The sequence below is a fragment of the Oncorhynchus nerka genome, linkage group LG7, assembly GCF_034236695.1.
Source record: "Oncorhynchus nerka isolate Pitt River linkage group LG7, Oner_Uvic_2.0, whole genome shotgun sequence".
In the NCBI taxonomy this organism is placed as follows: Eukaryota; Metazoa; Chordata; class Actinopteri; order Salmoniformes; family Salmonidae; genus Oncorhynchus; species Oncorhynchus nerka.
This window is the reverse complement of record NC_088402.1, coordinates 3,785,195-3,807,617: the sequence shown is the minus strand read 5'-3', so window position 1 is coordinate 3,807,617 and position 22,423 is coordinate 3,785,195. Positions and strand designations below refer to the sequence as shown.

Sequence of the window (22,423 nt, the reverse complement as noted above, 5' to 3'; positions counted from 1 at the left end):
GATTAGAGGTCAGGGGTCAGGAAGAGAGAAAGGGCAGAGGGACCACATGCCTCAAACCACCAACCTAGTGGAGAGGTAAGAGGTCAGGGATTAGAGGTCAGGGGTCAGGAAGAGAGAAAGGGCAGAGGGACCACACGCCTCAAACCACCAACCTAGTGGAGAGGTCACGGGTTAGAGGTCAGGTGTCAGGAAGAGAGAGGGCCACAGTGGTTTGGGTAGGTGGTTTGAGGACCACAGAGATAGCAGAGGGACCACGTGCCCGAAACCACAGAACTAGTGGAGAGGGCAGAGGTCAGGACCTAGTGGAGAGGGCAGAGGTCAGGGGTTAGAGGTCAGGACCTAGTGGATAGAGAATGGAACAAAGAGGAAAAAGCAGGTAGTGTGGTCAAAGCGTCAAACGTCATAAAAAAAGTGATTTCATGTAGGTTCATGTACTACTTTACATGAGGATGGAAACAGGAAGTGATGAAAATAAAGTGAGAGGAAAGATAGATAGAACGTAGGGAAAGAGAGAAAGATGAAACAGGAAGTGAGAGGAAAGATAGAACGTAGGGAAAGAGAGAAAGATGAAACAGGAAGTGAGAGGAAAGATAGAACGTAGGGAAAAAGAGAAAGATGAAACAGGAAGTGAGAAGAAAGATAGAAAGTAGGGAAAGATGAAACAGGGATCTGAATACCTCCAGAAGACATCTGAGCACACTTGCAGGAGCAGCGGTCGTTGTCTCGGTCCTTGGTGCTGAACTGGGTCCCATGCTGGGTCAGACTACTGGTGCGACCAGCGGTACCACTGAACCCCTGGGCATGGAGACTGGAAGAGGGAACGGACCAGAACTGTCAACACATAGGGCGCGTTTTCCAGACCCAGATTAAGTCAGTTCAAATCAAAGCCTACACATATTTGCAGATGTTATCATAGGTGCAGCTAAATGCTTGTGTTTCTAGCTCCAACAGCTTTGTAATACCAACAAGTTTGAGCCATGACTAGAATACAGTATATACATATAAAATGGGTAAAACAGTATGTAAACAGGATTAAAGTGACCAATGTTCCATGACTCTATGTGCATAGGGCAGCAGTCTCTAAGGTGCAGGGTAGAGTACCGGGTGGAGGCCGGCTAGAAAAGTGGTTAAGGTTCAGGTCAGGGTACTTGGCGGAGGCCCGGCTAGTGGAGACTGTTTAACAGTCTGATGGGCTGGAGATGAGAAAAGGAAGAGGTCGCCTAGTGGAGACTGTTTAACAGTCTGATGGGCTGGAGATGGGAAAAGGAAGAGGTCGCCTAGTGGAGACTGTTTAACAGTCTGATGGGCTGGAGATGGGAAAAGGAAGAGGTCGGCTAGTGGAGACTGTTTAACAGTCTGATGGGCTGGAGATGGGAAAAGGAAGAGGTCGGCTAGTGGAGACTGGAGATGGGAAAAGGAAGAGGTCGGCTAGTGGAGACTGTTTAACAGTCTGATAGGCTGGAGATGAGAAAAGGAAGAGGTCGGCTAGTGGAGACTGGAGATGGAAAAAGGAAGAGGTCGGCTAGTGGAGACTGGAGATGGGCAAAGGAAGAGGTCGGCTAGTAGAGACTGGTGATGGGAAAAGGAAGAGGTCGGCTAGTAGAGACTGTTTAACAGTCTGATAGGCTGGAGATGGGAAAAGGAAGAGGTCGGCTAGTGGAGACTGGAGATGGGAAAAGGAAGAGGTCGGCTAGTGGAGACTGGAGATGGGAAAAGGAAGAGGTCGGCTAGTGGAGACTGGAGATGGGAAAAGGAAGAGGTCGGCTAGTAGAGACTGGAGATGGGAATAGGAAGAGGTTGGCTAGTGGAGGCTGGAGATGGGAAAAGGAAGAGGTCGGCTAGTAGAGACTGGAGATGGGAATAGGAAGAGGTCGGCTAGTGGAGGCTGGAGATGGGAAAAGGAAGAGGTCGGCTAGTAGAGACTGGAGATGGGAAAAGGAAGAGGTCGGCTAGTAGAGACTGGAGATGGGAAAAGGAAGAGGTCGGCTAGTGGAGACTGGAGATGGGAAAAGGAAGAGGTCGGCTAGTAGAGACTGGAGATGGGAAAAGGAAGAGGTCGGCTAGTAGAGACTGGAGATGGGAAAAGGAAGAGGTCGGCTAGTGGAGACTGGAGATGGGAATAGGAAGAGGTCGGCTAGTAGAGACTGGAGATGGGAAAAGGAAGAGGTCGGCTAGTGGAGGCTGGAGATGGGAAAAGGAAGAGGTCGGCTAGTAGAGACTGTTTAACAGTCTGATAGGCTGGAGATGAGAAAAGGAAGAGGTCGGCTAGTAGAGACTGGAGATGGGAATAGGAAGAGGTCGGCTAGTGGAGGCTGGAGATGGGAAAAGGAAGAGGTCGGCTAGTAGAGACTGGAGATGGGAATAGGAAGAGGTCGGCTAGTGGAGACTGGAGATGGGAAAAGGAAGAGGTCGGCTAGTGGAGACTGGAGATGGGCAAAGGAAGAGGTCGGCTAGTGGAGACTGGAGATGGGAAAAGGAAGAGGTCGGCTAGTGGAGACTGGAGATGGGAAAAGGAAGAGGTCGGCTAGTGGAGACTGTTTAACAGTCTGATGGGCTGGAGATGGGAAAAGGAAGAGGTCGGCTAGTGGAGGCTGGAGATGGGAAAAGGAAGAGGCCGGCTAGTGGAGGCTGGAGATGGGAAAAGGAAGAGGTCGGCTAGTAGAGACTGTTTAACAGTCTGATAGGCTGGAGATGAGAAAAGGAAGAGGTCGGCTAGTAGAGACTGGAGATGGGAATAGGAAGAGGTCGGCTAGTGGAGGCTGGAGATGGGAAAAGGAAGAGGTCGGCTAGTAGAGACTGGAGATGGGAATAGGAAGAGGTCGGCTAGTGGAGACTGGAGATGGGAAAAGGAAGAGGTCGGCTAGTGGAGACTGGAGATGGGAATAGGAAGAGGTCGGCTAGTGGAGACTGGAGATGGGAAAAGGAAGAGGTCGGCTAGTGGAGACTGGAGATGGGAAAAGGAAGAGGTCGGCTAGTGGAGACTGTTTAACAGTCTGATGGGCTGGAGATCGAAGCTTATTTTAGACTACCTTTACTCCACATACAAAGCTCTCCCTCATCCTCCATTTGGCAAATCTGACCATAACTTTATCCTCCTGATTCCTGCGTTACAAACAAAAATCTCAAACAGGAAGTACCAGTGATACGCTCAATACAGAAGTGGTCCGATGAAATTGTTGCTAAGCTACAGGACTGTTTCGCTAGCACAGACTGGAATATGTTCTGGGATTCATCCGCACTGATCTAAAGGCTTGAGCTGCTGCTTTCAAGGAACAGGAGACTAATCTGAACAATTATAATAATAATAATACATCTACACCCTTTGACGCCCTTTGACGAACCATCAAACAGGCAAAGAATCAATCATTTGAATCCACTTGTTCTGACACTCGACGGATGTGGCAGGGCTTGCAAACTATCATGGTGTAGAAAGGGAAACCCAGCCGTGAGCTGCCCAGTGACGTGAGCCGACCAGATGAGATAAATGCCTTCTATGCTTACTTCCGAGGCAAGCAACACTGAACCATGCATAACAGCACCAGCCATTCCGGACGACTGTGTGATCACTGATGTGAGTAAGCCCTTTAAACAGGTTAACATTCACAAGGCCCTAGGGCAACCAGCACATGTACTCAGAACATGCGCTGACCGGCTGGTCTTCACTGACATTTTCGTCCTCTCCCTGACCCAGTATGTAATACCTACATGTTTCAAGCAAACCACCATAATCCGTGTCCAAGAATGCAAAAGTAACCTGCCTAAATGGCTATTGTCCTGTAGCACTCACATATGTAGCATGAAATGCTTTGAAAGGCTGGTCATGGCTCACATCAACACCATCAACCCAGACACCCTGTATCTACTCCAATTTACATACCGCCCCAACAAATCCACAGATGACGCAATCTCTATTGCACTCCACGCTGCCCTTTCCCACCTGGACAAAAGGAACACCTACATGAGAATGCTGTTCATTGACTACAGCACCACAGGCCTCTGGCTGGGGAGGTCCCTAAATGAACCCAACCCTGGAGAGGAAAACCAGCAGAGAGCCAGTGTTCTCAGCATGATAGTGTACCTAGCACATACTCAACGAGGTGAGATGGAGTGCTGCTCAGCAGAGGTTGGCAACAGGTCTGACAGCTCACCAACACCAGCACCATTCAGGGGGCTTGTCACACACAGAGGAGGATGAATACAGCGCCAACACACTGAGGATTTTAGGTCATTTAATAAGAATGGTCCTGGATCTAAATGTCTAGGTAACTTTGTAGGATTTTAGGTAATTTAAGGATAATCCTGGATCTAAATGTCTAGGTAACGCCATTACTCATCACAACACCATCATCCCAGACACCCTGTATCCACTCCAATTTACATACCGCCCCAACAGATCCACAGATGACGCAATCTCTATTGCACTCCACACTGCCCTTTCCCACCTGGACAAAAGGAACACCTACATGAGAATGCTGTGCATTGACTACAGCTCAGCGTTCAACACCATAGTGCCCTCCAAGCTCATCACTAAGCTAAGGACTCTGGGACTAAACACCTACCTCTAAGGACTCCTCATTCTCCTCCTCCTCTGCTCCTCCCTCTCCTCTTCCTCCCTCCTTGGATTTGAGGTAATTTAAGGATAATCCTGGATCTTCCTTCCTCCCTCCTCCCTCTCCTCCTCCTTTCCTCCTCCCTCTCCCCCTCCTCTCCCTCCCTCCTCCCTCTCCTCCTTCTCTCCTCCTCCCTCTCCTCCTCCTCTCATTCTCTTCCTCCCTCCTCCCTCTCCTCCTCCTCTCTCTCCTCTTCCTCTTCCTCCTCCCTTTCCTCTTCCTCCTCCCCTCTGGGTCTAACTGCCTGACTCCTCCCCTCTGGCTATGGGTCTGACTGCCTTAGTTACAGGAACAGATGGGAGAGGGGGCTGGCTATGGATATGAGACTGCCTTAGCTACCGATGGTAGAGAGGGCTGGCTATGGGTCTGACTGCCTTAGTTACAGGGACAGATGGGAGAGGGGGCTGGCTTTGGATATGAGACTGCCTTAGCTACCGATGGTAGAGGGGTCTGGCTATGGGTCGGACTGCCTTAGTTACAGGGACAGATGGGAGAGGGGGCTGGCTATGGATATGAGACTGCCTTAGCTACCGATGGTAGAGGGGGCTGGCTATGGGTCTGACTGCCTTAGTTACAGGGACAGATGGGAGAGGGGGCTGGCTATGGATATGAGACTGCCTTAGCTACCGATGGTAGAGGGGGCTGGCTATGGGTCTGACTGCCTTAGTTACAGGGACAGATGGTAGAGGGGGCTGGCTATGGGTCTGATTGCCATAGCTACCGATGGTAGAGGGGGCTGGCTATGGGTCTGACTGCCTTAGTTACAGGGACAGATGGTAGAGGGGGCTGGCTATGGGTCTGATTGCCTTAGCTACCGATGGTAGAGGGGGCTGGCTATGGGGCTGACTGCCTTAGCTACCGATGGTAGAGGGGGCTGGTTATGGGTCTGAATGCCTTAGTTACAGGGAACATTTGGGAGAGGGGGCTGGCTAGGGGTCTGACTGCCTTAGTTACAGGGAACATTTGGGAGAGGGGGCTGGCTATGGGTCTGACTGCCTTAGTTACAGGGAACATTTGGGAGAGGGGTCTGGAGAAGATGCTGCTTTGGCCTGGAAACACTGGGGGAAGGGTTGGGTGCCTTCCTTGGTTGGATGGTTGGAAGAGGTTGGAGTAATTGGGTGGCCGGACTGGTCCAGAGCAGGGGTTGCATATGGATAAGGGGTTGCCTTGTATGGAGAAGGCTAGAGAATAGGTTTTACTGGCCAGAGAAAGCTTGAGAAGAGGTTGAATTAGCCTGAGAAAGCTTGAGAAGAGGTTGAATTAGCCAGAGAAAGCTTGAGAAGAGGTTGAATTAGCCAGAGAAAGCTTGAGAAGAGGTTGAATTAGCCAGAGAAAGCTTGAGAAGAGGTTGAATTAGCCAGAGAAAGCTTGAGAAGAGGTTGAATTAGCCAGAGAAAGCTTGAGAAGAGGTTGAATTAGCCAGATAAAGCTTGAGAAGAGGTTGAATTAGCCAGATAAAGCTTGAGAAGAGGTTGAATTAGCCTGAGAAAGCTTGAGAAGAGGTTGAATTAGCCAGAGAAAGCTTGAGAAGAGGTTGAATTAGCCAGAGAAAGCTTGAGAAGAGGTTGAATTAGCCAGATAAAGCTTGAGAAGCGGTTTTATTGACAAGAGAAAGCTTGAGAAGGGGATGCCTTGGCCGAGTAGGGGCTGCATTGACTGGGTAAAAGCCTAGCACCACAGGCCTCTGGCTGGGGAGGTCCCTAAATGAACCCAACCCTGGAGAGGAAAACCAGCAGAGAGCCAGTGTTCTCAGCATGATAGTGTACCTAGCACATACTCAACGAGGTGAGATGGAGTGCTGCTCAGCAGAGGTTGGCAACAGGTCTGACAACTCACCAACACCAGCACCATTCAGGGGGCTTGTCACACACAGAGGAGGATGAATACAACGCCAACACACTGAGGATTTTAGGTCATTTAATAAGGATGGTCCTGGATCTAAATGTCTAGGTAACTTTGTAGGATTTTAGGTAATTTAAGGATAATCCTGGATCTAAATGTCTAGGTAACGTTGTAGGATTTTAGGTAATTTAAGGATAATCCTGGATCTAAATGTCTAGGTAACGTTGTAGGATTTTAGGTAATTTAAGGATAATCCTGGATCTAAATGTCTAGGTAACGTTGTAGGATTTTAGGTAATTTAAGGATAATCCTGGATCTAAATGTCTAGGTAACTTTGTAGGATTTTAGGTAATTTAAGGATAATCCTGGATCTAAATGTCTAGGTAACTTTGTAGGATTTTAGGTAATTTAAGGATAATCCTGGATCTAAATGTCTAGGTAACTTTGTAGGATTTTAGGTAATTTAAGGATAATCCTGGATCTAAATGTCTAGGTAACGTTGTTACTCGTCACAAAGACTGTGTCAAATACCTCCAGCCTTTTTCAAACACTCCATCAAATTTTTCTAGACAGATCACATGATCTACTCTTTCGTCCTTTTACTTTCAACCCGGCGATAAGGAAGAGAAGTACTCAGTTAAAGTGCTGGATGATTTGCCAGGGTTACAGGTTCATTCAATTACCTCCGGTCATATATGCCTTTCAGAAACACAACTATTTACCAAACTCTCCCTAGAATCAGGGTTACTTCCACTTAGTTTACTGATTCGGATCTGATTGAGACGTGGCTCTAAGAGCTTAACATGTCAGAAGAGTTTTAACACAATAGTAAGACTGATTGAGGATAAAATCTCACTTAGTGTAAGTGAGATATAAGATATATGGTGTAAGATATATGGACTTCGTTCCCTATGAACCCCCAATCCGACCTCACGTTATAGACTGTTCTCTCTGCTACCACACAGCAAGCAGTACCGATGCACCAAGTCTGGAACCAACAGGACCCTGACCAACTTCTACCCCCCAAACCATAGACTGTTCTCTCTGCTACCACACAGCAAGCAGTACCGATGCACCAAGTCTGGAACCAACAGGACCCTGACCAACTTCTACCCCCAAACCATAGACTGTTCTCTCTGTTACCACACAGCAAGCAGTACCGATGCACCAAGTCTGGAACCAACAGGACCCTGACCAGCATCTACCCCCAAACCATAGACTGTTCTCTCTGCTACCACACAGCAAGCAGTACCGATGCACCAAGTCTGGAACCAACAGGACCCTGACCAACTTCTACCCCCAAAGCATAGACTGTTCTCTCTGCTACCACACAGCAAGCAGTACCGATGCACCAAGTCTGGAACCAACAGGACCCTGACCAACTTCTACCCCCAAACCATAGACTGTTCTCTCTGCTACAACACAGCAAGCAGTACCGATGCACCAAGTCTGGAACCAACAGGACCCTGAACAGCGTCTACCCCCCAAACCATAGACTGTTCTCTCTGCTACAACACAGCAAGCAGTACCGATGCACCAAGTCTGGAACCAACAGGACCCTGAACAGCGTCTACCCCCAAGCCATAAGACTGATAAACAAGACTGATAAATAGTTAGTTAACCAATAGCTACCTAGTCTACCTGCATTGACTCTTTTGACTCATCACATATGCTGCTGTTACTGTCTATTATCTATCCTTTACCCCTACCTACAGTATACTGCTGTTACTGTCTATTATCTATCCTTTAACCCTACCTACAGTATACTGCTGTTACTGTCTATTATCTATCATTTACCCCTACCTACAGTATACTGCTGTTACTGTCTATTATCTATCCTTTACCCCTACCTACAGTATACTGCTGTTACTGTCTATTATATATCCTTTACCCCTACCTACAGTATACTGCTGTTACTGTCTATTATCTATCCTTTACCCCTACCTACAGTATACTGCTGTTACTGTCTATTATCTATCCTTTACCCCTACCTACAGTATACTGCTGTTACTGTCTATTATCTATCCTTTACCCCTACCTACAGTATACTGCTGTTACTGTCTATTATCTATCCTACCTACAGTATACTGCTGTTACTGTCTATTATCTATCCTTTACCCCTACCTACAGTATACTGCTGCTACTGTCTATTATCTATCATTTACCCCTACCTACAGTATACTGCTGTTACTGTCTATTATCTATCCTACCTACAGTATACTGCTGTTACTGTCTATTATCTATCCTTTACCCCTACCTACAGTATACTGCTGTTACTGTCTATTATCTATCCTTTACCCCTACCTACAGTATACTGCTGTTACTGTCTATTATCTATCCTTTACCCCTACCTACAGTATACTGCTGGTACTGTCTATTATCTATCCTTTACCCCTACCTACAGTATACTGCTGTTACTGTCTATTATCTATCCTACCTACAGTATACTGCTGTTACTGTCTATTATCTATCCTACCTACAGTATACTGCTGTTACTGTCTATTATCTATCCTACCTACAGTATACTGCTGTTACTGTCTATTATCTATCCTTTACCCCTACCTACAGTATACTGCTGTTACTGTCTATTATCTATCCTACCTACAGTATACTGCTGTTACTGTCTATTATCTATCCTTTACCCCTAACTACAGTATACTGCTGGTACTGTCTATTATCTATCCTTTACCCCTACCTACAGTATACTGCTGTTACTGTCTATTATCTATCCTTTACCCCTACCTACAGTATACTGCTGTTACTGTCTATTATCTATCCTTTACCCCTACCTACAGTATACTGCTGTTACTGTCTATTATCTATCCTACCTACAGTATACTGCTGTTACTGTCTATTATCTATCCTTTACCCCTACCTACAGTATACTGCTGTTACTGTCTATTATCTATCATTTACCCCTACCTACAGTATACTGCTGTTACTGTCTATTATCTATCCTTTACCCCTACCTACAGTATACTGCTGTTACTGTCTATTATCTATCCTTTACCCCTACAGTATACTGCTGTTACTGTCTATTATCTATCCTTTACCCCTACTTACAGTATACTGCTGTTACTGTCTATTATCTATCCTTTACCCCTACCTACAGTATACTGCTGTTACTGTCTATTATCTATCCTTTACCCCTACCTACAGTATACTGCTGTTACTGTCTATTATCTATCCTTTACCCCTACCTACAGTATACTGCTGTTACTGTCTATTATCTATCCTTTACCCCTACCTACAGTATACTGCTGTTACTGTCTATTATCTATCCTACCTACAGTATACTGCTGTTACTGTCTATTATCTATCCTTTACCCCTACCTACAGTATACTGCTGTTACTGTCTATTATCTATCCTACCTACAGTATACTGCTGTTACTGTCTATTATCTATCCTTTACCCCTACTTACAGTATACTGCTGTTACTGTCTATTATCTATCCTTTACCCCTACCTACAGTATACTGCTGTTACTGTCTATTATCTATCCTACCTACAGTATACTGCTGTTACTGTCTATTATCTATCCTACCTACAGTATACTGCTGTTACTGTCTATTATCTATCCTTTACCCCTAACTACAGTATACTGCTGGTACTGTCTATTATCTATCCTTTACCCCTACCTACAGTATACTGCTGTTACTGTCTATTATCTATCCTTTACCCCTACCTACAGTATACTGCTGTTACTGTCTATTATCTATCCTTTACCCCTACCTACAGTATACTGCTGTTACTGTCTATTATCTATCCTTTACCCCTACAGTATACTGCTGTTACTGTCTATTATCTATCCTTTACCCCTACTTACAGTATACTGCTGTTACTGTCTATTATCTATCCTTTACCCCTACCTACAGTATACTGCTGTTACTGTCTATTATCTATCCTACCTACAGTATACTGCTGTTACTGTCTATTATCTATCCTTTACCCCTACCTACAGTATACTGCTGTTACTGTCTATTATCTATCCTACCTACAGTATACTGCTGTTACTGTCTATTATCTATCCTACCTACAGTATACTGCTGTTACTGTCTATTATCTATCATTTACCCCTACCTACAGTATATTGCTGTTACTGTCTATTATCTATCCTTTACCCCTACCTACAGTATACTGCTGTTACTGTCTATTATCTATCCTTTACCCCTACCTACCGTATACTGCTGTTACTGTCTATTATCTATCCTTTACCCCTACCTACAGTATACTGATGTTACTGTCTATTGTCTATCATTTACCCCTACCTACAGTATACTGCTGTTACTGTCTATTATCTATCCTTTACCCCTACCTACAGTATACTGCTGTTACTGTCTATTATCTATCCTTTACCCCTACCTACAGTATACTGCTGTTACTGTCTATTATCTATCCTTTACCCCTACCTACAGTATACTGCTGTTACTGTCTATTATCTATCCTACCTACAGTATACTGCTGTTACTGTCTATTATCTATCCTACCTACAGTATACTGCTGTTACTGTCTATTATCTATCCTTTACCCCTACCTACCGTATACTGCTGTTACTGTCTATTATCTATCCTTTACCCCTAACTACAGTATACTGCTGTTACTGTCTATTATCTATCCTTTACCCCTACCTACAGTATACTGCTGCTACTGTCTATTATCTATCCTTTACCCCTACCTACAGTATACTGCTGCTACTGTCTATTATCTATCCTTTACCCCTACCTACAGTATACTGCTGTTACTGTCTATTATCTATCCTTTACCCCTACCTACAGTATACTGCTATTACTGTCTATTATCTATCCTTTACCCCTACCTACAGTATACTGCTGTTCCTGTCTATTATCTATCCTACCTACAGTATACTGCTGTTACTGTCTATTATCTATCCTCTACCCCTACCTACAGTATACTGCTGTTACTGTCTATTATCTATCATTTACCCCTACCTACAGTACAAGTAGATGTTGTAAATAGCCAAGTTCTCATTACTCTAAAATGTATTTATTCCTTGGTTATTATTTTCCTTTTCTTTCTCTCTGCATTGTTGGGAGGTCAGCATTTCACTGTTCGTCCACACAGGTGGTTTTTGAAACATGTGACAAATAATATTTGATTTGATTTGACTCTCAGCCTTCCCTGCTTTGGGATGGTGCAATGCATGCTGGTATCTGTAGTTTTTGTCCACTGCATCCATATAGAAGTGATCGTAATGGGAGCATTGCATGCTGGTACCTGTAGTTTTTGTCCTCTGCGTCTATATAGAAGTGATCGTAGTGGGAGTAGGCCTCGTTCCCCTCGTCGTCCTTCAGCTGCACCTGGAGACTGTACTCCTGGGAGCTGGTCAGCAGATGGATGAGGTCATTTCCTGCCCAGTACTCTCCCGAGGGATCCCCGAAACCCTGCAAAGGGTACGGTTAGTGAAAGAGGACAAACTGAATGAAGGGTCATATGACTCATATCGCTTCCGAGGGCACAGATGACATCAACAGAGATGTGTTAAGATGTAAATGTCATTCTACCGTTGAGAGAGATGAAGAGACATGAGGGTTATTATGAGTAAACAGATTATTTTGACTGAGGAAAGTGAATGAGCAAATGTTAATAACTTGATAACTTCTGACAATCCCTCTCTGACCTCCTACAGACCGTTAGTCCTTGTATATCTGGTATATCTCTGACCTCCTACAGACCGTTAGTCCCTGTATATCTCTGACCTCCTACAGACCGTTAGTCCCTGTATATCTGGTATATCTCTGACCTCCTACAGACAGTTAGTCCCTGTATATCTGGTATATCTCTGACCTCCTACAGACCGTTAGTCCCTGTATATCTGGTATATCTCTGACCTCCTACAGACCGTTAGTCCCTGTATATCTGGTATATCTCTGACCTACTACAGACCGTTAGTCCCTGTATATCTGGTATATCTCTGACCTACTACAGACCGTTAGTCCCTGTATATCTGGTATATCTCTGACCTCCTACAGACCGTTAGTCCTTGTATATCTGGTATATCTCTGACCTCCTACAGACCGTTAGTCCCTGTATATCTGGTATATCTCTGACCTCCTACAGACTGTTAGTCCCTGTATATCTGGTATATCTCTGACCTCCTACAGACCGTTAGTCCCTGTATATCTGGTATATCTCTGACCTCCTACAGACCGTTAGTCCCTGTATATCTGGTATATCTCTGACCTCCTACAGACCGTTAGTCCCTGTATATCTGGTATATCTCTGACCTCCTACAGACCGTTAGTCCCTGTATATCTGGTATATCTCTGACCTACTACAGACCGTTAGTCCCTGTATATCTGGTATATCTCTGACCTCCTACAGACCGTTAGTCCTTGTATATCTGGTATATCTCTGACCTCCTACAGACCGTTAGTCCCTGTATATCTGGTATATCTCTGACCTCCTACAGACTGTTAGTCCCTGTATATCTGGTATATCTCTGACCTCCTACAGACCGTTAGTCCCTGTATATCTGGTATATCTCTGACCTCCTACAGACCGTTAGTCCCTGTATATCTGGTATATCTCTGACCTACTACAGACCGTTAGTCCCTGTATATCTGGTATATCTCTGACCTCCTACAGACCGTTAGTCCTTGTATATCTGGTATATCTCTGACCTCCTACAGACCGTTAGTCCCTGTATATCTGGTATATCTCTGACCTACTACAGACAGTTAGTCCCTGTATATCTCTGACCTACTACAGACTGTTAGTCCCTGTATATCTCTGACCTACTACAGACAGTTAGTCCCTGTATATCTGGTATATCTCTGACCTCCTACAGACCGTTAGTCCCTGTATATCTGGTATATCTCTGACCTCCTACAGACCGTTAGTCCCTGTATATCTGGTATATCTCTGACCTACTACAGACCGTTAGTCCCTGTATATCTGGTATATCTCTGACCTCCTAGAGACAGTTAGTCCCTGTATATCTCTGACCTACTACAGACTGTTAGTCCCTGTATATCTCTGACCTACTACAGACAGTTAGTCCCTGTATATCTGGTATATCTCTGACCTACTACAGACAGTTAGTCCTTGTATATCTGGTATATCTCTGACCTACTACAGACAGTTAGTCCCTGTATATCTCTGACCTACTACAGACAGTTAGTCCTTGTATATCTGGTATATCTCTGACCTACTACAGACAGTTAGTCCCTGTATATCTCTGACCTCCTACAGACCGTTAGTCCCTGTATATCTGGTATATCTCTGACCTACTACAGACCGTTAGTCCCTGTATATCTGGTATATCTCTGACCTCCTACAGACCGTTAGTCCCTGTATATCTGGTATATCTCTGACCTCCTACAGACCGTTAGTCCCTGTATATCTGGTATATCTCTGACCTACTACAGACCGTTAGTCCCTGTATATCTGGTATATCTCTGACCTCCTACAGACCGTTAGTCCTTGTATATCTGGTATATCTCTGACCTCCTACAGACCGTTAGTCCCTGTATATCTGGTATATCTCTGACCTCCTACAGACTGTTAGTCCCTGTATATCTGGTATATCTCTGACCTCCTACAGACCGTTAGTCCCTGTATATCTGGTATATCTCTGACCTCCTACAGACCGTTAGTCCCTGTATATCTGGTATATCTCTGACCTACTACAGACCGTTAGTCCCTGTATATCTGGTATATCTCTGACCTCCTACAGACCGTTAGTCCTTGTATATCTGGTATATCTCTGACCTCCTACAGACCGTTAGTCCCTGTATATCTGGTATATCTCTGACCTACTACAGACAGTTAGTCCCTGTATATCTCTGACCTACTACAGACTGTTAGTCCCTGTATATCTCTGACCTACTACAGACAGTTAGTCCCTGTATATCTGGTATATCTCTGACCTCCTACAGACCGTTAGTCCCTGTATATCTGGTATATCTCTGACCTCCTACAGACCGTTAGTCCCTGTATATCTGGTATATCTCTGACCTACTACAGACCGTTAGTCCCTGTATATCTGGTATATCTCTGACCTCCTAGAGACAGTTAGTCCCTGTATATCTCTGACCTACTACAGACTGTTAGTCCCTGTATATCTCTGACCTACTACAGACAGTTAGTCCCTGTATATCTGGTATATCTCTGACCTACTACAGACAGTTAGTCCTTGTATATCTGGTATATCTCTGACCTACTACAGACAGTTAGTCCCTGTATATCTCTGACCTACTACAGACAGTTAGTCCTTGTATATCTGGTATATCTCTGACCTACTACAGACAGTTAGTCCCTGTATATCTCTGACCTCCTACAGACCGTTAGTCCCTGTATATCTGGTATATCTCTGACCTACTACAGACAGTTAGTCCTTGTATATCTGGTATATCTCTGACCTACTACAGACAGTTAGTCCCTGTATATCTCTGACCTACTACAGACAGTTAGTCCTTGTATATCTGGTATATCTCTGACCTACTACAGACAGTTAGTCCCTGTATATCTCTGACCTCCTACAGACCGTTAGTCCCTGTATATCTGGTATATCTCTGACCTACTACAGACCGTTAGTCCCTGTATATCTGGTATATCTCTGACCTCCTACAGACAGTTAGTCCCTGTATATCTGGTATATCTCTGACCTACTACAGACAGTTAGTCCCTGTATATCTCTGACCTACTACAGACAGTTAGTCCTTGTATATCTGGTATATCTCTGACCTACTACAGACAGTTAGTCCCTGTATATCTCTGACCTACTACAGACTGTTAGTCCCTGTATATCTCTGACCTACTACAGACAGTTAGTCCTTGTATATCTGGTATATCTCTGACCTACTACAGACAGTTAGTCCCTGTATATCTCTGACCTACTACAGACTGTTAGTCCCTGTATATCTCTGACCTACTACAGACAGTTAGTCCCTGTATATCTGGTATATCTCTGACCCACTACAGACCGTTAGTCCCTGTATATCTGGTATATCTCTGACCTCCTACAGACCGTTAGTCCCTGTATATCTGGTATATCTCTGACCTACTACAGACAGTTAGTCCCTGTATATCTCTGACCTACTACAGACTGTTAGTCCCTGTATATCTCTGACCTACTACAGACAGTTAGTCCTTGTATATCTGGTATATCTCTGACCTACTACAGACAGTTAGTCCCTGTATATCTCTGACCTACTACAGACTGTTAGTCCCTGTATATCTCTGACCTACTACAGACAGTTAGTCCTTGTATATCTGGTATATCTCTGACCTCCTGCAGACAGTTAGTCCCTGTATATCTCTGACCTACTACAGACCATTAGTCCCTGTATATCTGGTATATGTCTGACCTCCTACAGACCGTTAGTCCCTGTATATCTCTGACCTCCTACAGACCGTTAGTCCCTGTATATCTGGTATATCTCTGACCTCCTACAGACCGTTAGTCCCTGTATATCTGGTATATCTCTGACCTCCTACAGACCGTTAGTCCCTGTATATCTGGTATATCTCTGACCTACTACAGACCGTTAGTCCCTGTATATCTGGTATATCTCTGACCTCCTACAGACAGTTAGTCCCTGTATATCTCTGACCTCCTACAGACCGTTAGTCACTGTATATCTGGTATATCTCTGACCTCCTACAGACAGTTAGTCCCTGTATATCTGGTATATCTCTGACCTCCTACAGACCGTTAGTCCCTGTATATCTGGTATATCTCTGACCTCCTACAGACAGTTAGTCCCTGTATATCTGGTATATCTCTGACCTCCTACAGACCGTTAGTCCCTGTATATCTCTGACCTCCTACAGACCGTTAGTCCCTGTATATCTGGTATATCTCTGACCTCCTACAGACCGTTAGTCCCTGTATATCTGGTATATCTCTGACCTCCTACAGACCGTTAGTCCCTGTATATCTGGTATATCTCTGACCTCCTACAGACCGTTAGTCCCTGTATATCTGGTATATCTCTGACCTACTACAGACCGTTAGTCCCTGTATATCTGGTATATCTCTGACCTCCTACAGACAGTTAGTCCCTGTATATCTCTGACCTCCTACAGACCGTTAGTCCCTGTATATCTGGTATATCTCTGACCTCCTACAGACCGTTAGTCCCTGTATATCTGGTATATCTCTGACCTCCTACAGACCGTTAGTCCCTGTATATCTGGTATATCTCTGACCTCCTACAGACCATTAGTCCCTGTATATCTGGTATATCTCTGACCTCCTACAGACAGTTAGTCCCTGTATATCTCTGACCTCCTACAGACCGTTAGTCCCTGTATATCTCTGACCTACTACAGACAGTTAGTCCCTGTATATCTGGTATATCTCTGACCTCCTACAGACCGTTAGTCCCTGTATATCTCTGACCTACTACAGACAGTTAGTCGCTGTATATCTCTGACCTGCTACAGACCGTTAGTCCCTGTATATCTCTGACCTACTACAGACAGTTAGTCCCTGTATATCTGGTATATCTCTGACCTCCTACAGAACGTTAGTCCCTGTATATCTGGTATATCTCTGACCTCCTACAGACCGTTAGTCCCTGTATATCTCTGACCTCCTACAGACCGTTAGTCCCTGTATATCTGGTATATCTCTGACCTACTACAGACCGTTAGTCCCTGTATATCTGGTATATCTCTGACCTACTACAGACCGTTAGTCCCTGTATATCTCTGACCTACTACAGACCGTTAGTCCCTGTATATCTGGTATATCTCTGACCTCCTACAGACCATTAGTCCCTGTATATCTGGTATATCTCTGACCTCCTACAGACCATTAGTCCCTGTATATCTGGTATATCTCTGACCTCCTACAGACCATTAGTCCCTGTATATCTCTGACCTACTACAGACCGTTAGTCCCTGTATATCTGGTATATCTCTGACCTCCTACAGACCGTTAGTCCCTGTATATCTCTGACCTACTACAGACTGTTAGTCCCTGTATATCTGGTATATCTCTGACCTCCTACAGACCGTTAGTCCCTGTATATCTGGTATATCTCTGACCTCCTACAGACCGTTAGTCCCTGTATATCTGGTATATCTCTGACCTCCTACAGACCGTTAGTCCCTGTATATCTGGTATATCTCTGACCTACTACAGACAGTTAGTCCCTGTATATCTGGTATATCTCTGACCTCCTACAGACCGTTAGTCCCTGTATATCTCTGACCTACTACAGACAGTTAGTCCCTGTATATCTGGTATATCTCTGACCTACTACAGACCGTTAGTTCTTGTATATCTGGTATATCTCTGACCCACTACAGACCGTTAGTCCCTGTATATCTCTGACCTCCTACAGACCGTTAGTCCCTGTATATCTGGTATATCTCTGACCTCCTACAGACCGTTAGTCCCTGTATATCTCTAACCTACTACAGACTGTTAGTCCCTGTATATCTCTGACCTCCTACAGACAGTTAGTCCCTGTATATCTGGTATATCTCTGACCCACTACAGACCGTTAGTCCCTGTATATCTCTGACCCCCTACAGACCGTTAGTCCCTGTATATCGGTATACAGGGTAGCCTAGTGGTTAGAGTGTTGGACTAGTAACCGGAAGGTTGCAAGTTCAAACCCCCGAGCTGACAAGGTACAAATCTGTTGTTCTGCCCCTGAACAAGGCAGTTAACCCACTGTTCCTAGGCCGTCATTGAAAATAAGAATTTGTTCTTAACTGACTTGCCTGGTTAAATAAAGGTAAAAAAATAAAGGTAAATAAACAGTTAGTCCCTGCATTTCTCTGACCTGGTCTCTGTCTGTCAGTTCTTGTTGGTTACGTGAATGTGAGAATGAGGTCTGGGAGCGTTTACTATATGTCCAGAAGGCCTGATTTTACTCTGACGTTAAAACTCCATACTCCCACGCTCTGACTGGGGCCAAATATTTATCATCCACTTGTGAAAATATTGTTCTTGAGAAAAATATATTGAAAAAGCATGTTTGTGGCACGATCCATTTTTGACTATTCCATTTCCAAACCAAACAATTAACTCTGCTGCAGAAGGAAGTGAATCGGCAACTCGTTTAATCAAACAGCCAAAAGCAGAGTCTCTCGTATCCTGAGACTGTGATGTCATTTCCCTTCCGTGTGGCGTTTAATCAAACAGCCAATAGCAGAGTCTCTCGTATCCTCAGACTGTGATGTAATTTCCCTTCCGTGTGGCGTTTCTGTGTATCTATTGACGGCAGCGAGAACATCAGATCAGTTTGTGCTGAGTATTGGACAACATTGCGATTGAGTCCAACGTGTCACCCTATTACCTATATAGTGCCCGACTTTTGACCTGAGTCCTATGGGCCACCTATGAACCCTGGTTAAAAGTAGTGCACTATATAGGGAGAAGGGAGGCATTTGGGACACAGTTGGGATTTCCCTACTACAGCAGGATCTAAAGCTGGGACAAACAGTTAACATCCTGTTAACTAGTCTCTCAGGACCCCCAGTACTCTACTGGTCCTGTTAACTAGTCTCTCAGGACCCCCAGTACTCTACTGGTCCTGTTAACTAGTCTCTCAGGACCCCCAGTACTCTACATGGGATCTCTAGTGGTCCTGTTAACTAGTCTCTCAGGACCCCCAGTACTCTACATGGGATCTCTACTGGTCCTGTTAACTAGTCACCCTAGGACCCCCAGTACTCTACTGGTCCTGTTAACTAGTCTCTCAGGACCCCCAGTACTCTACATGGGATCTCTACTGGTCCTGTTAACTAGTCTCTCAGGACCCCCAGTACTCTACATGGGAACTCTAGTGGTCCTGTTAACTAGTCTCTCTAAGACCCCCAATACTCTACATGGGATCTCTACTGGTCCTGTTAACTAGTCTCTCAGGACCCCCAGTACTCCACATGGGATCTCTACTGGTCCTGTTAACTAGTCTCTCTAGTCTCTCTAGGACCCCCAGTTCTCTACATGGGATCTCTACTGGTCCTGTTAACTAGTCTCTCAGGACCCCCAGTAGTCTACTGGTCCTGTTAACTAGTCTCTCAGGACCCCCAGTACTCTACATGGGATCTCTACTGGTCCTGTTAACTAGTCACCCTAGGACCCCCAGTACTCTACTGGTCCTGTTAACTAGTCTCTCAGGACCCCCAGTACTCTACATGGGATCTCTACTGGTCCTGTTAACTAGTCACCCTAGGACCCCCAGTACTCTACATGGGATCTCTACTGGTCCTGTTAACTAGTCTCTCTCAGGACCCCCAGTACTCTACATGGGATCTCTACTGGTCCTGTTAACTAGTCTCTCTCAGGACCCCCAGTACTCTACATGGGATCTCTACTGGTCCTGTTAACTAGTCTCTCAGGACCCCCAGTACTCTACATGGGATGTCTGTCTGTCTGTCTGTCTGTCTGTCTGTCTGTCTGTCTGTCTGTCTGTCTGTCTGTCTGTCTGTGTGAGCCTGTGGTGTGGTGAGTGTGTGTAGGGATCGGACACCGTCAGGGAGGGACAGAGAGAGTGCAGGTGCAACAACAGGGAGTGTCATAGAGGAACAAGCGGGGTGGCCTACCAAAACAACCAGGGTCATCCCAGATCACAGATCTGTCTGTATCCCACGCCTCCCCAGTCCTAAACCCTCTCCAAACCTCTCGTCCACCCCGCCTTAGATTGATTGAAACCTGCTGTCTAGTCAGAGGGATGAATCCAGGACCACTGACCCCCCCCCCCCCCCCCCCCCTGATCTGACAAACTGTTATAACAACCCACCTGTGATTCAGAGACTTTGCTATCTTGATTTTGGATGAAGTCTTGTGACAAAAACAGATTCCCAAACTAAATAAATGACGTTCTCTCATACACTCTGAGAATTGTCCACGATAACACACTGAAATAAAAGTCTGACTTTATTTAAAACAAATGATGTTAGATATTTGAACGACACACAGAAAAAGACTTGTGTTGAGATGAACGTAATGTGAAAGAGTCTGCGTTAGACAACCCAGCCTCTGACTACTATTTCAGTGAAATACTACAGAAGAGGACTCTTACAATGACCTACCATAGAAGACTTGGTTGACATCTTGTCGTAAGTTCTAGTGAACATACCATTTTGGGTTTAAGTTCTAGTGAACATACCATCTTGGGTTTAAGTTCTAGTGAACATACCATCTTGGGTTTAAGTTCTAGTGAACATACCATCTTGGGTTTAAGTTCTAGTGAACATACCATCTTGGGTTTAAGTTCTAGTGAACATACCATCTTGGGTTTAAGTTCTAGTGAACATACCATCTTGGGTTTAAGTTCTAGTGAACATACCATCTTGTGTTTAAGTTCTAGTGAACATACCATCTTGGGTTTAAGTTCTAGTGAACATACCATCTTGGGTTTAAGTTCTAGTGAACATACCATTTTGGGTTTAAGTTCTAGTGAACATACCATCTTGGGTTTAAGTTCTAGTAAACATACCATCTTGTGTTTAAGTTCTAGTGAACATACCATCTTGGGTTTAAGTTCTAGTGAACATACCATCTTGTGTTTAAGTTCTAGTGAACATACCATCTTGGGTTTAAGTTCTAGTGAACATACCATCTTTTATTTAAGTTCTAGTGAACATACCATCTTGTAATCCCTCCATCCACGGTGGAAATCCACGGCTCCGTCTCTACGATGCTGCAGCACAGTCCAGCCTCCACCTCTCGTCTTCATATCACAGAACACCTGTAGAGGTAAACTCACTTCTGGTTACAGAACACCTGTAGAGGTAAACTCACTTCTGGTTACAGAACACCTGAACAGGGAAACCCACTTCTGGTTACAGAACACCTGTTGAGGTAAACCCACTTCTGGTTACAGAACACCTGTAGAGGTAAACCCATGACATCTATATGAGTATCTGCTATATGTAAAGGCACAGCAATACAATAGTTAATGAATTGAGATGGTAATCCCAGTAACAGGTTTTTGGGATTCTTGCACTCCAAGAATGCATGTTAAAATTGTAAATATACAGTACCTTAATCAATGTCAGTATTCCCTGAGTCAAATCTAACCATTTCCTACCAGCTATATCAATGTCAATGTCAGGCTATCTTAAAAATAGATTGATGTTTCAATAGTCAGCATAGGTCTACAGTCTGAAAGGCAGATTGATGGTTCAATGGTCTCTCTCTCTCTCCACTAGAAGAACTCTGGTCTCTCTCTGTCTCTCTCTCTCTCTACTAGAAGACCTCTGGTCTCTCTCTGTCTCTCCACTAGAAGAACTCTGGTCTCTCTCTCTCTCTCTCTCTCTCTCTCTCTCTACTAGAAGACCTCTGGTCTCTCTCTGTCTCTCCACTAGAAGACCTCTGGTCTCTCTCTCTCTCTCTCTACTAGAAGACCTCTGGTCTCTCTCTCTCTCTCTACTAGAAGACCTCTGGTCTCTCTCTCTCTCTCTCTTTCTCTCTCTCTCTCTCCACTAGAAGAACTCTGGTCTCTCGCTCTCTCTCTCTCTCTCTCTCTCTCTCCACTAGAAGACCTCTGGTCTCTCTCTGTCTCTCCACTAGAAGACCTCTGGTCTCTCTCTCTCTCTCGCTCTCTCCACTAGAAGACCTCTGGTCTCTCTCTCTCTCTCTCTCTCTACTAGAAGACCTCTGGTCTCTCTCTCTCTCTCTCTCTCTCTACTAGAAGACCTCTGGTCTCTCTCTCTCTCTCTGTCTCTCTCTCTCTCTCTCTCTCTCTCTCTCTCTCTCCACTAGAAGAACTCTGGTCTCTCGCTCTCTCTCTCTCTCTCTCTCTCTCTCTCTCTCTCTCTCCACTAGAAGACCTCTGGTCTCTCTCTGTCTCTCCACTAGAAGACCTCTGGTCTCTCTCTCTCTCTCGCTCTCTCCACTAGAAGACCTCTGGTCTCTCTCTCTCTCTCTCTACTAGAAGACCTCTGGTCTCTCTCTCTCTCTCTCTCTCTACTAGAAGACCTCTGGTCTCTCTCTCTCTCTCTCTCTCTCTCTCTCTCTCTCTCCACTAGAAGAACTCTGGTCT

General features: G+C 44.9%; 1 protein-coding gene across 1 annotated transcript in view; it reads right to left on the bottom strand.

The window, feature by feature from the left end:
- The window catches only part of angpt2b (angiopoietin 2b), a 52,222-nt gene that overhangs the window by 2,116 nt on the left and 27,683 nt on the right, over window positions 1-22,423 (bottom strand). Inside the window, exons 6-8 of the mRNA XM_065020122.1 lie at window positions 21,026-21,127; window positions 11,688-11,854; window positions 678-808 (exon numbers count right to left, since the gene is read on the bottom strand). Coding sequence (XP_064876194.1) covers window positions 678-808; window positions 11,688-11,854; window positions 21,026-21,127 — 400 coding nt within the window. The remainder of the gene's footprint in view (window positions 1-677; window positions 809-11,687; window positions 11,855-21,025; window positions 21,128-22,423) is intronic.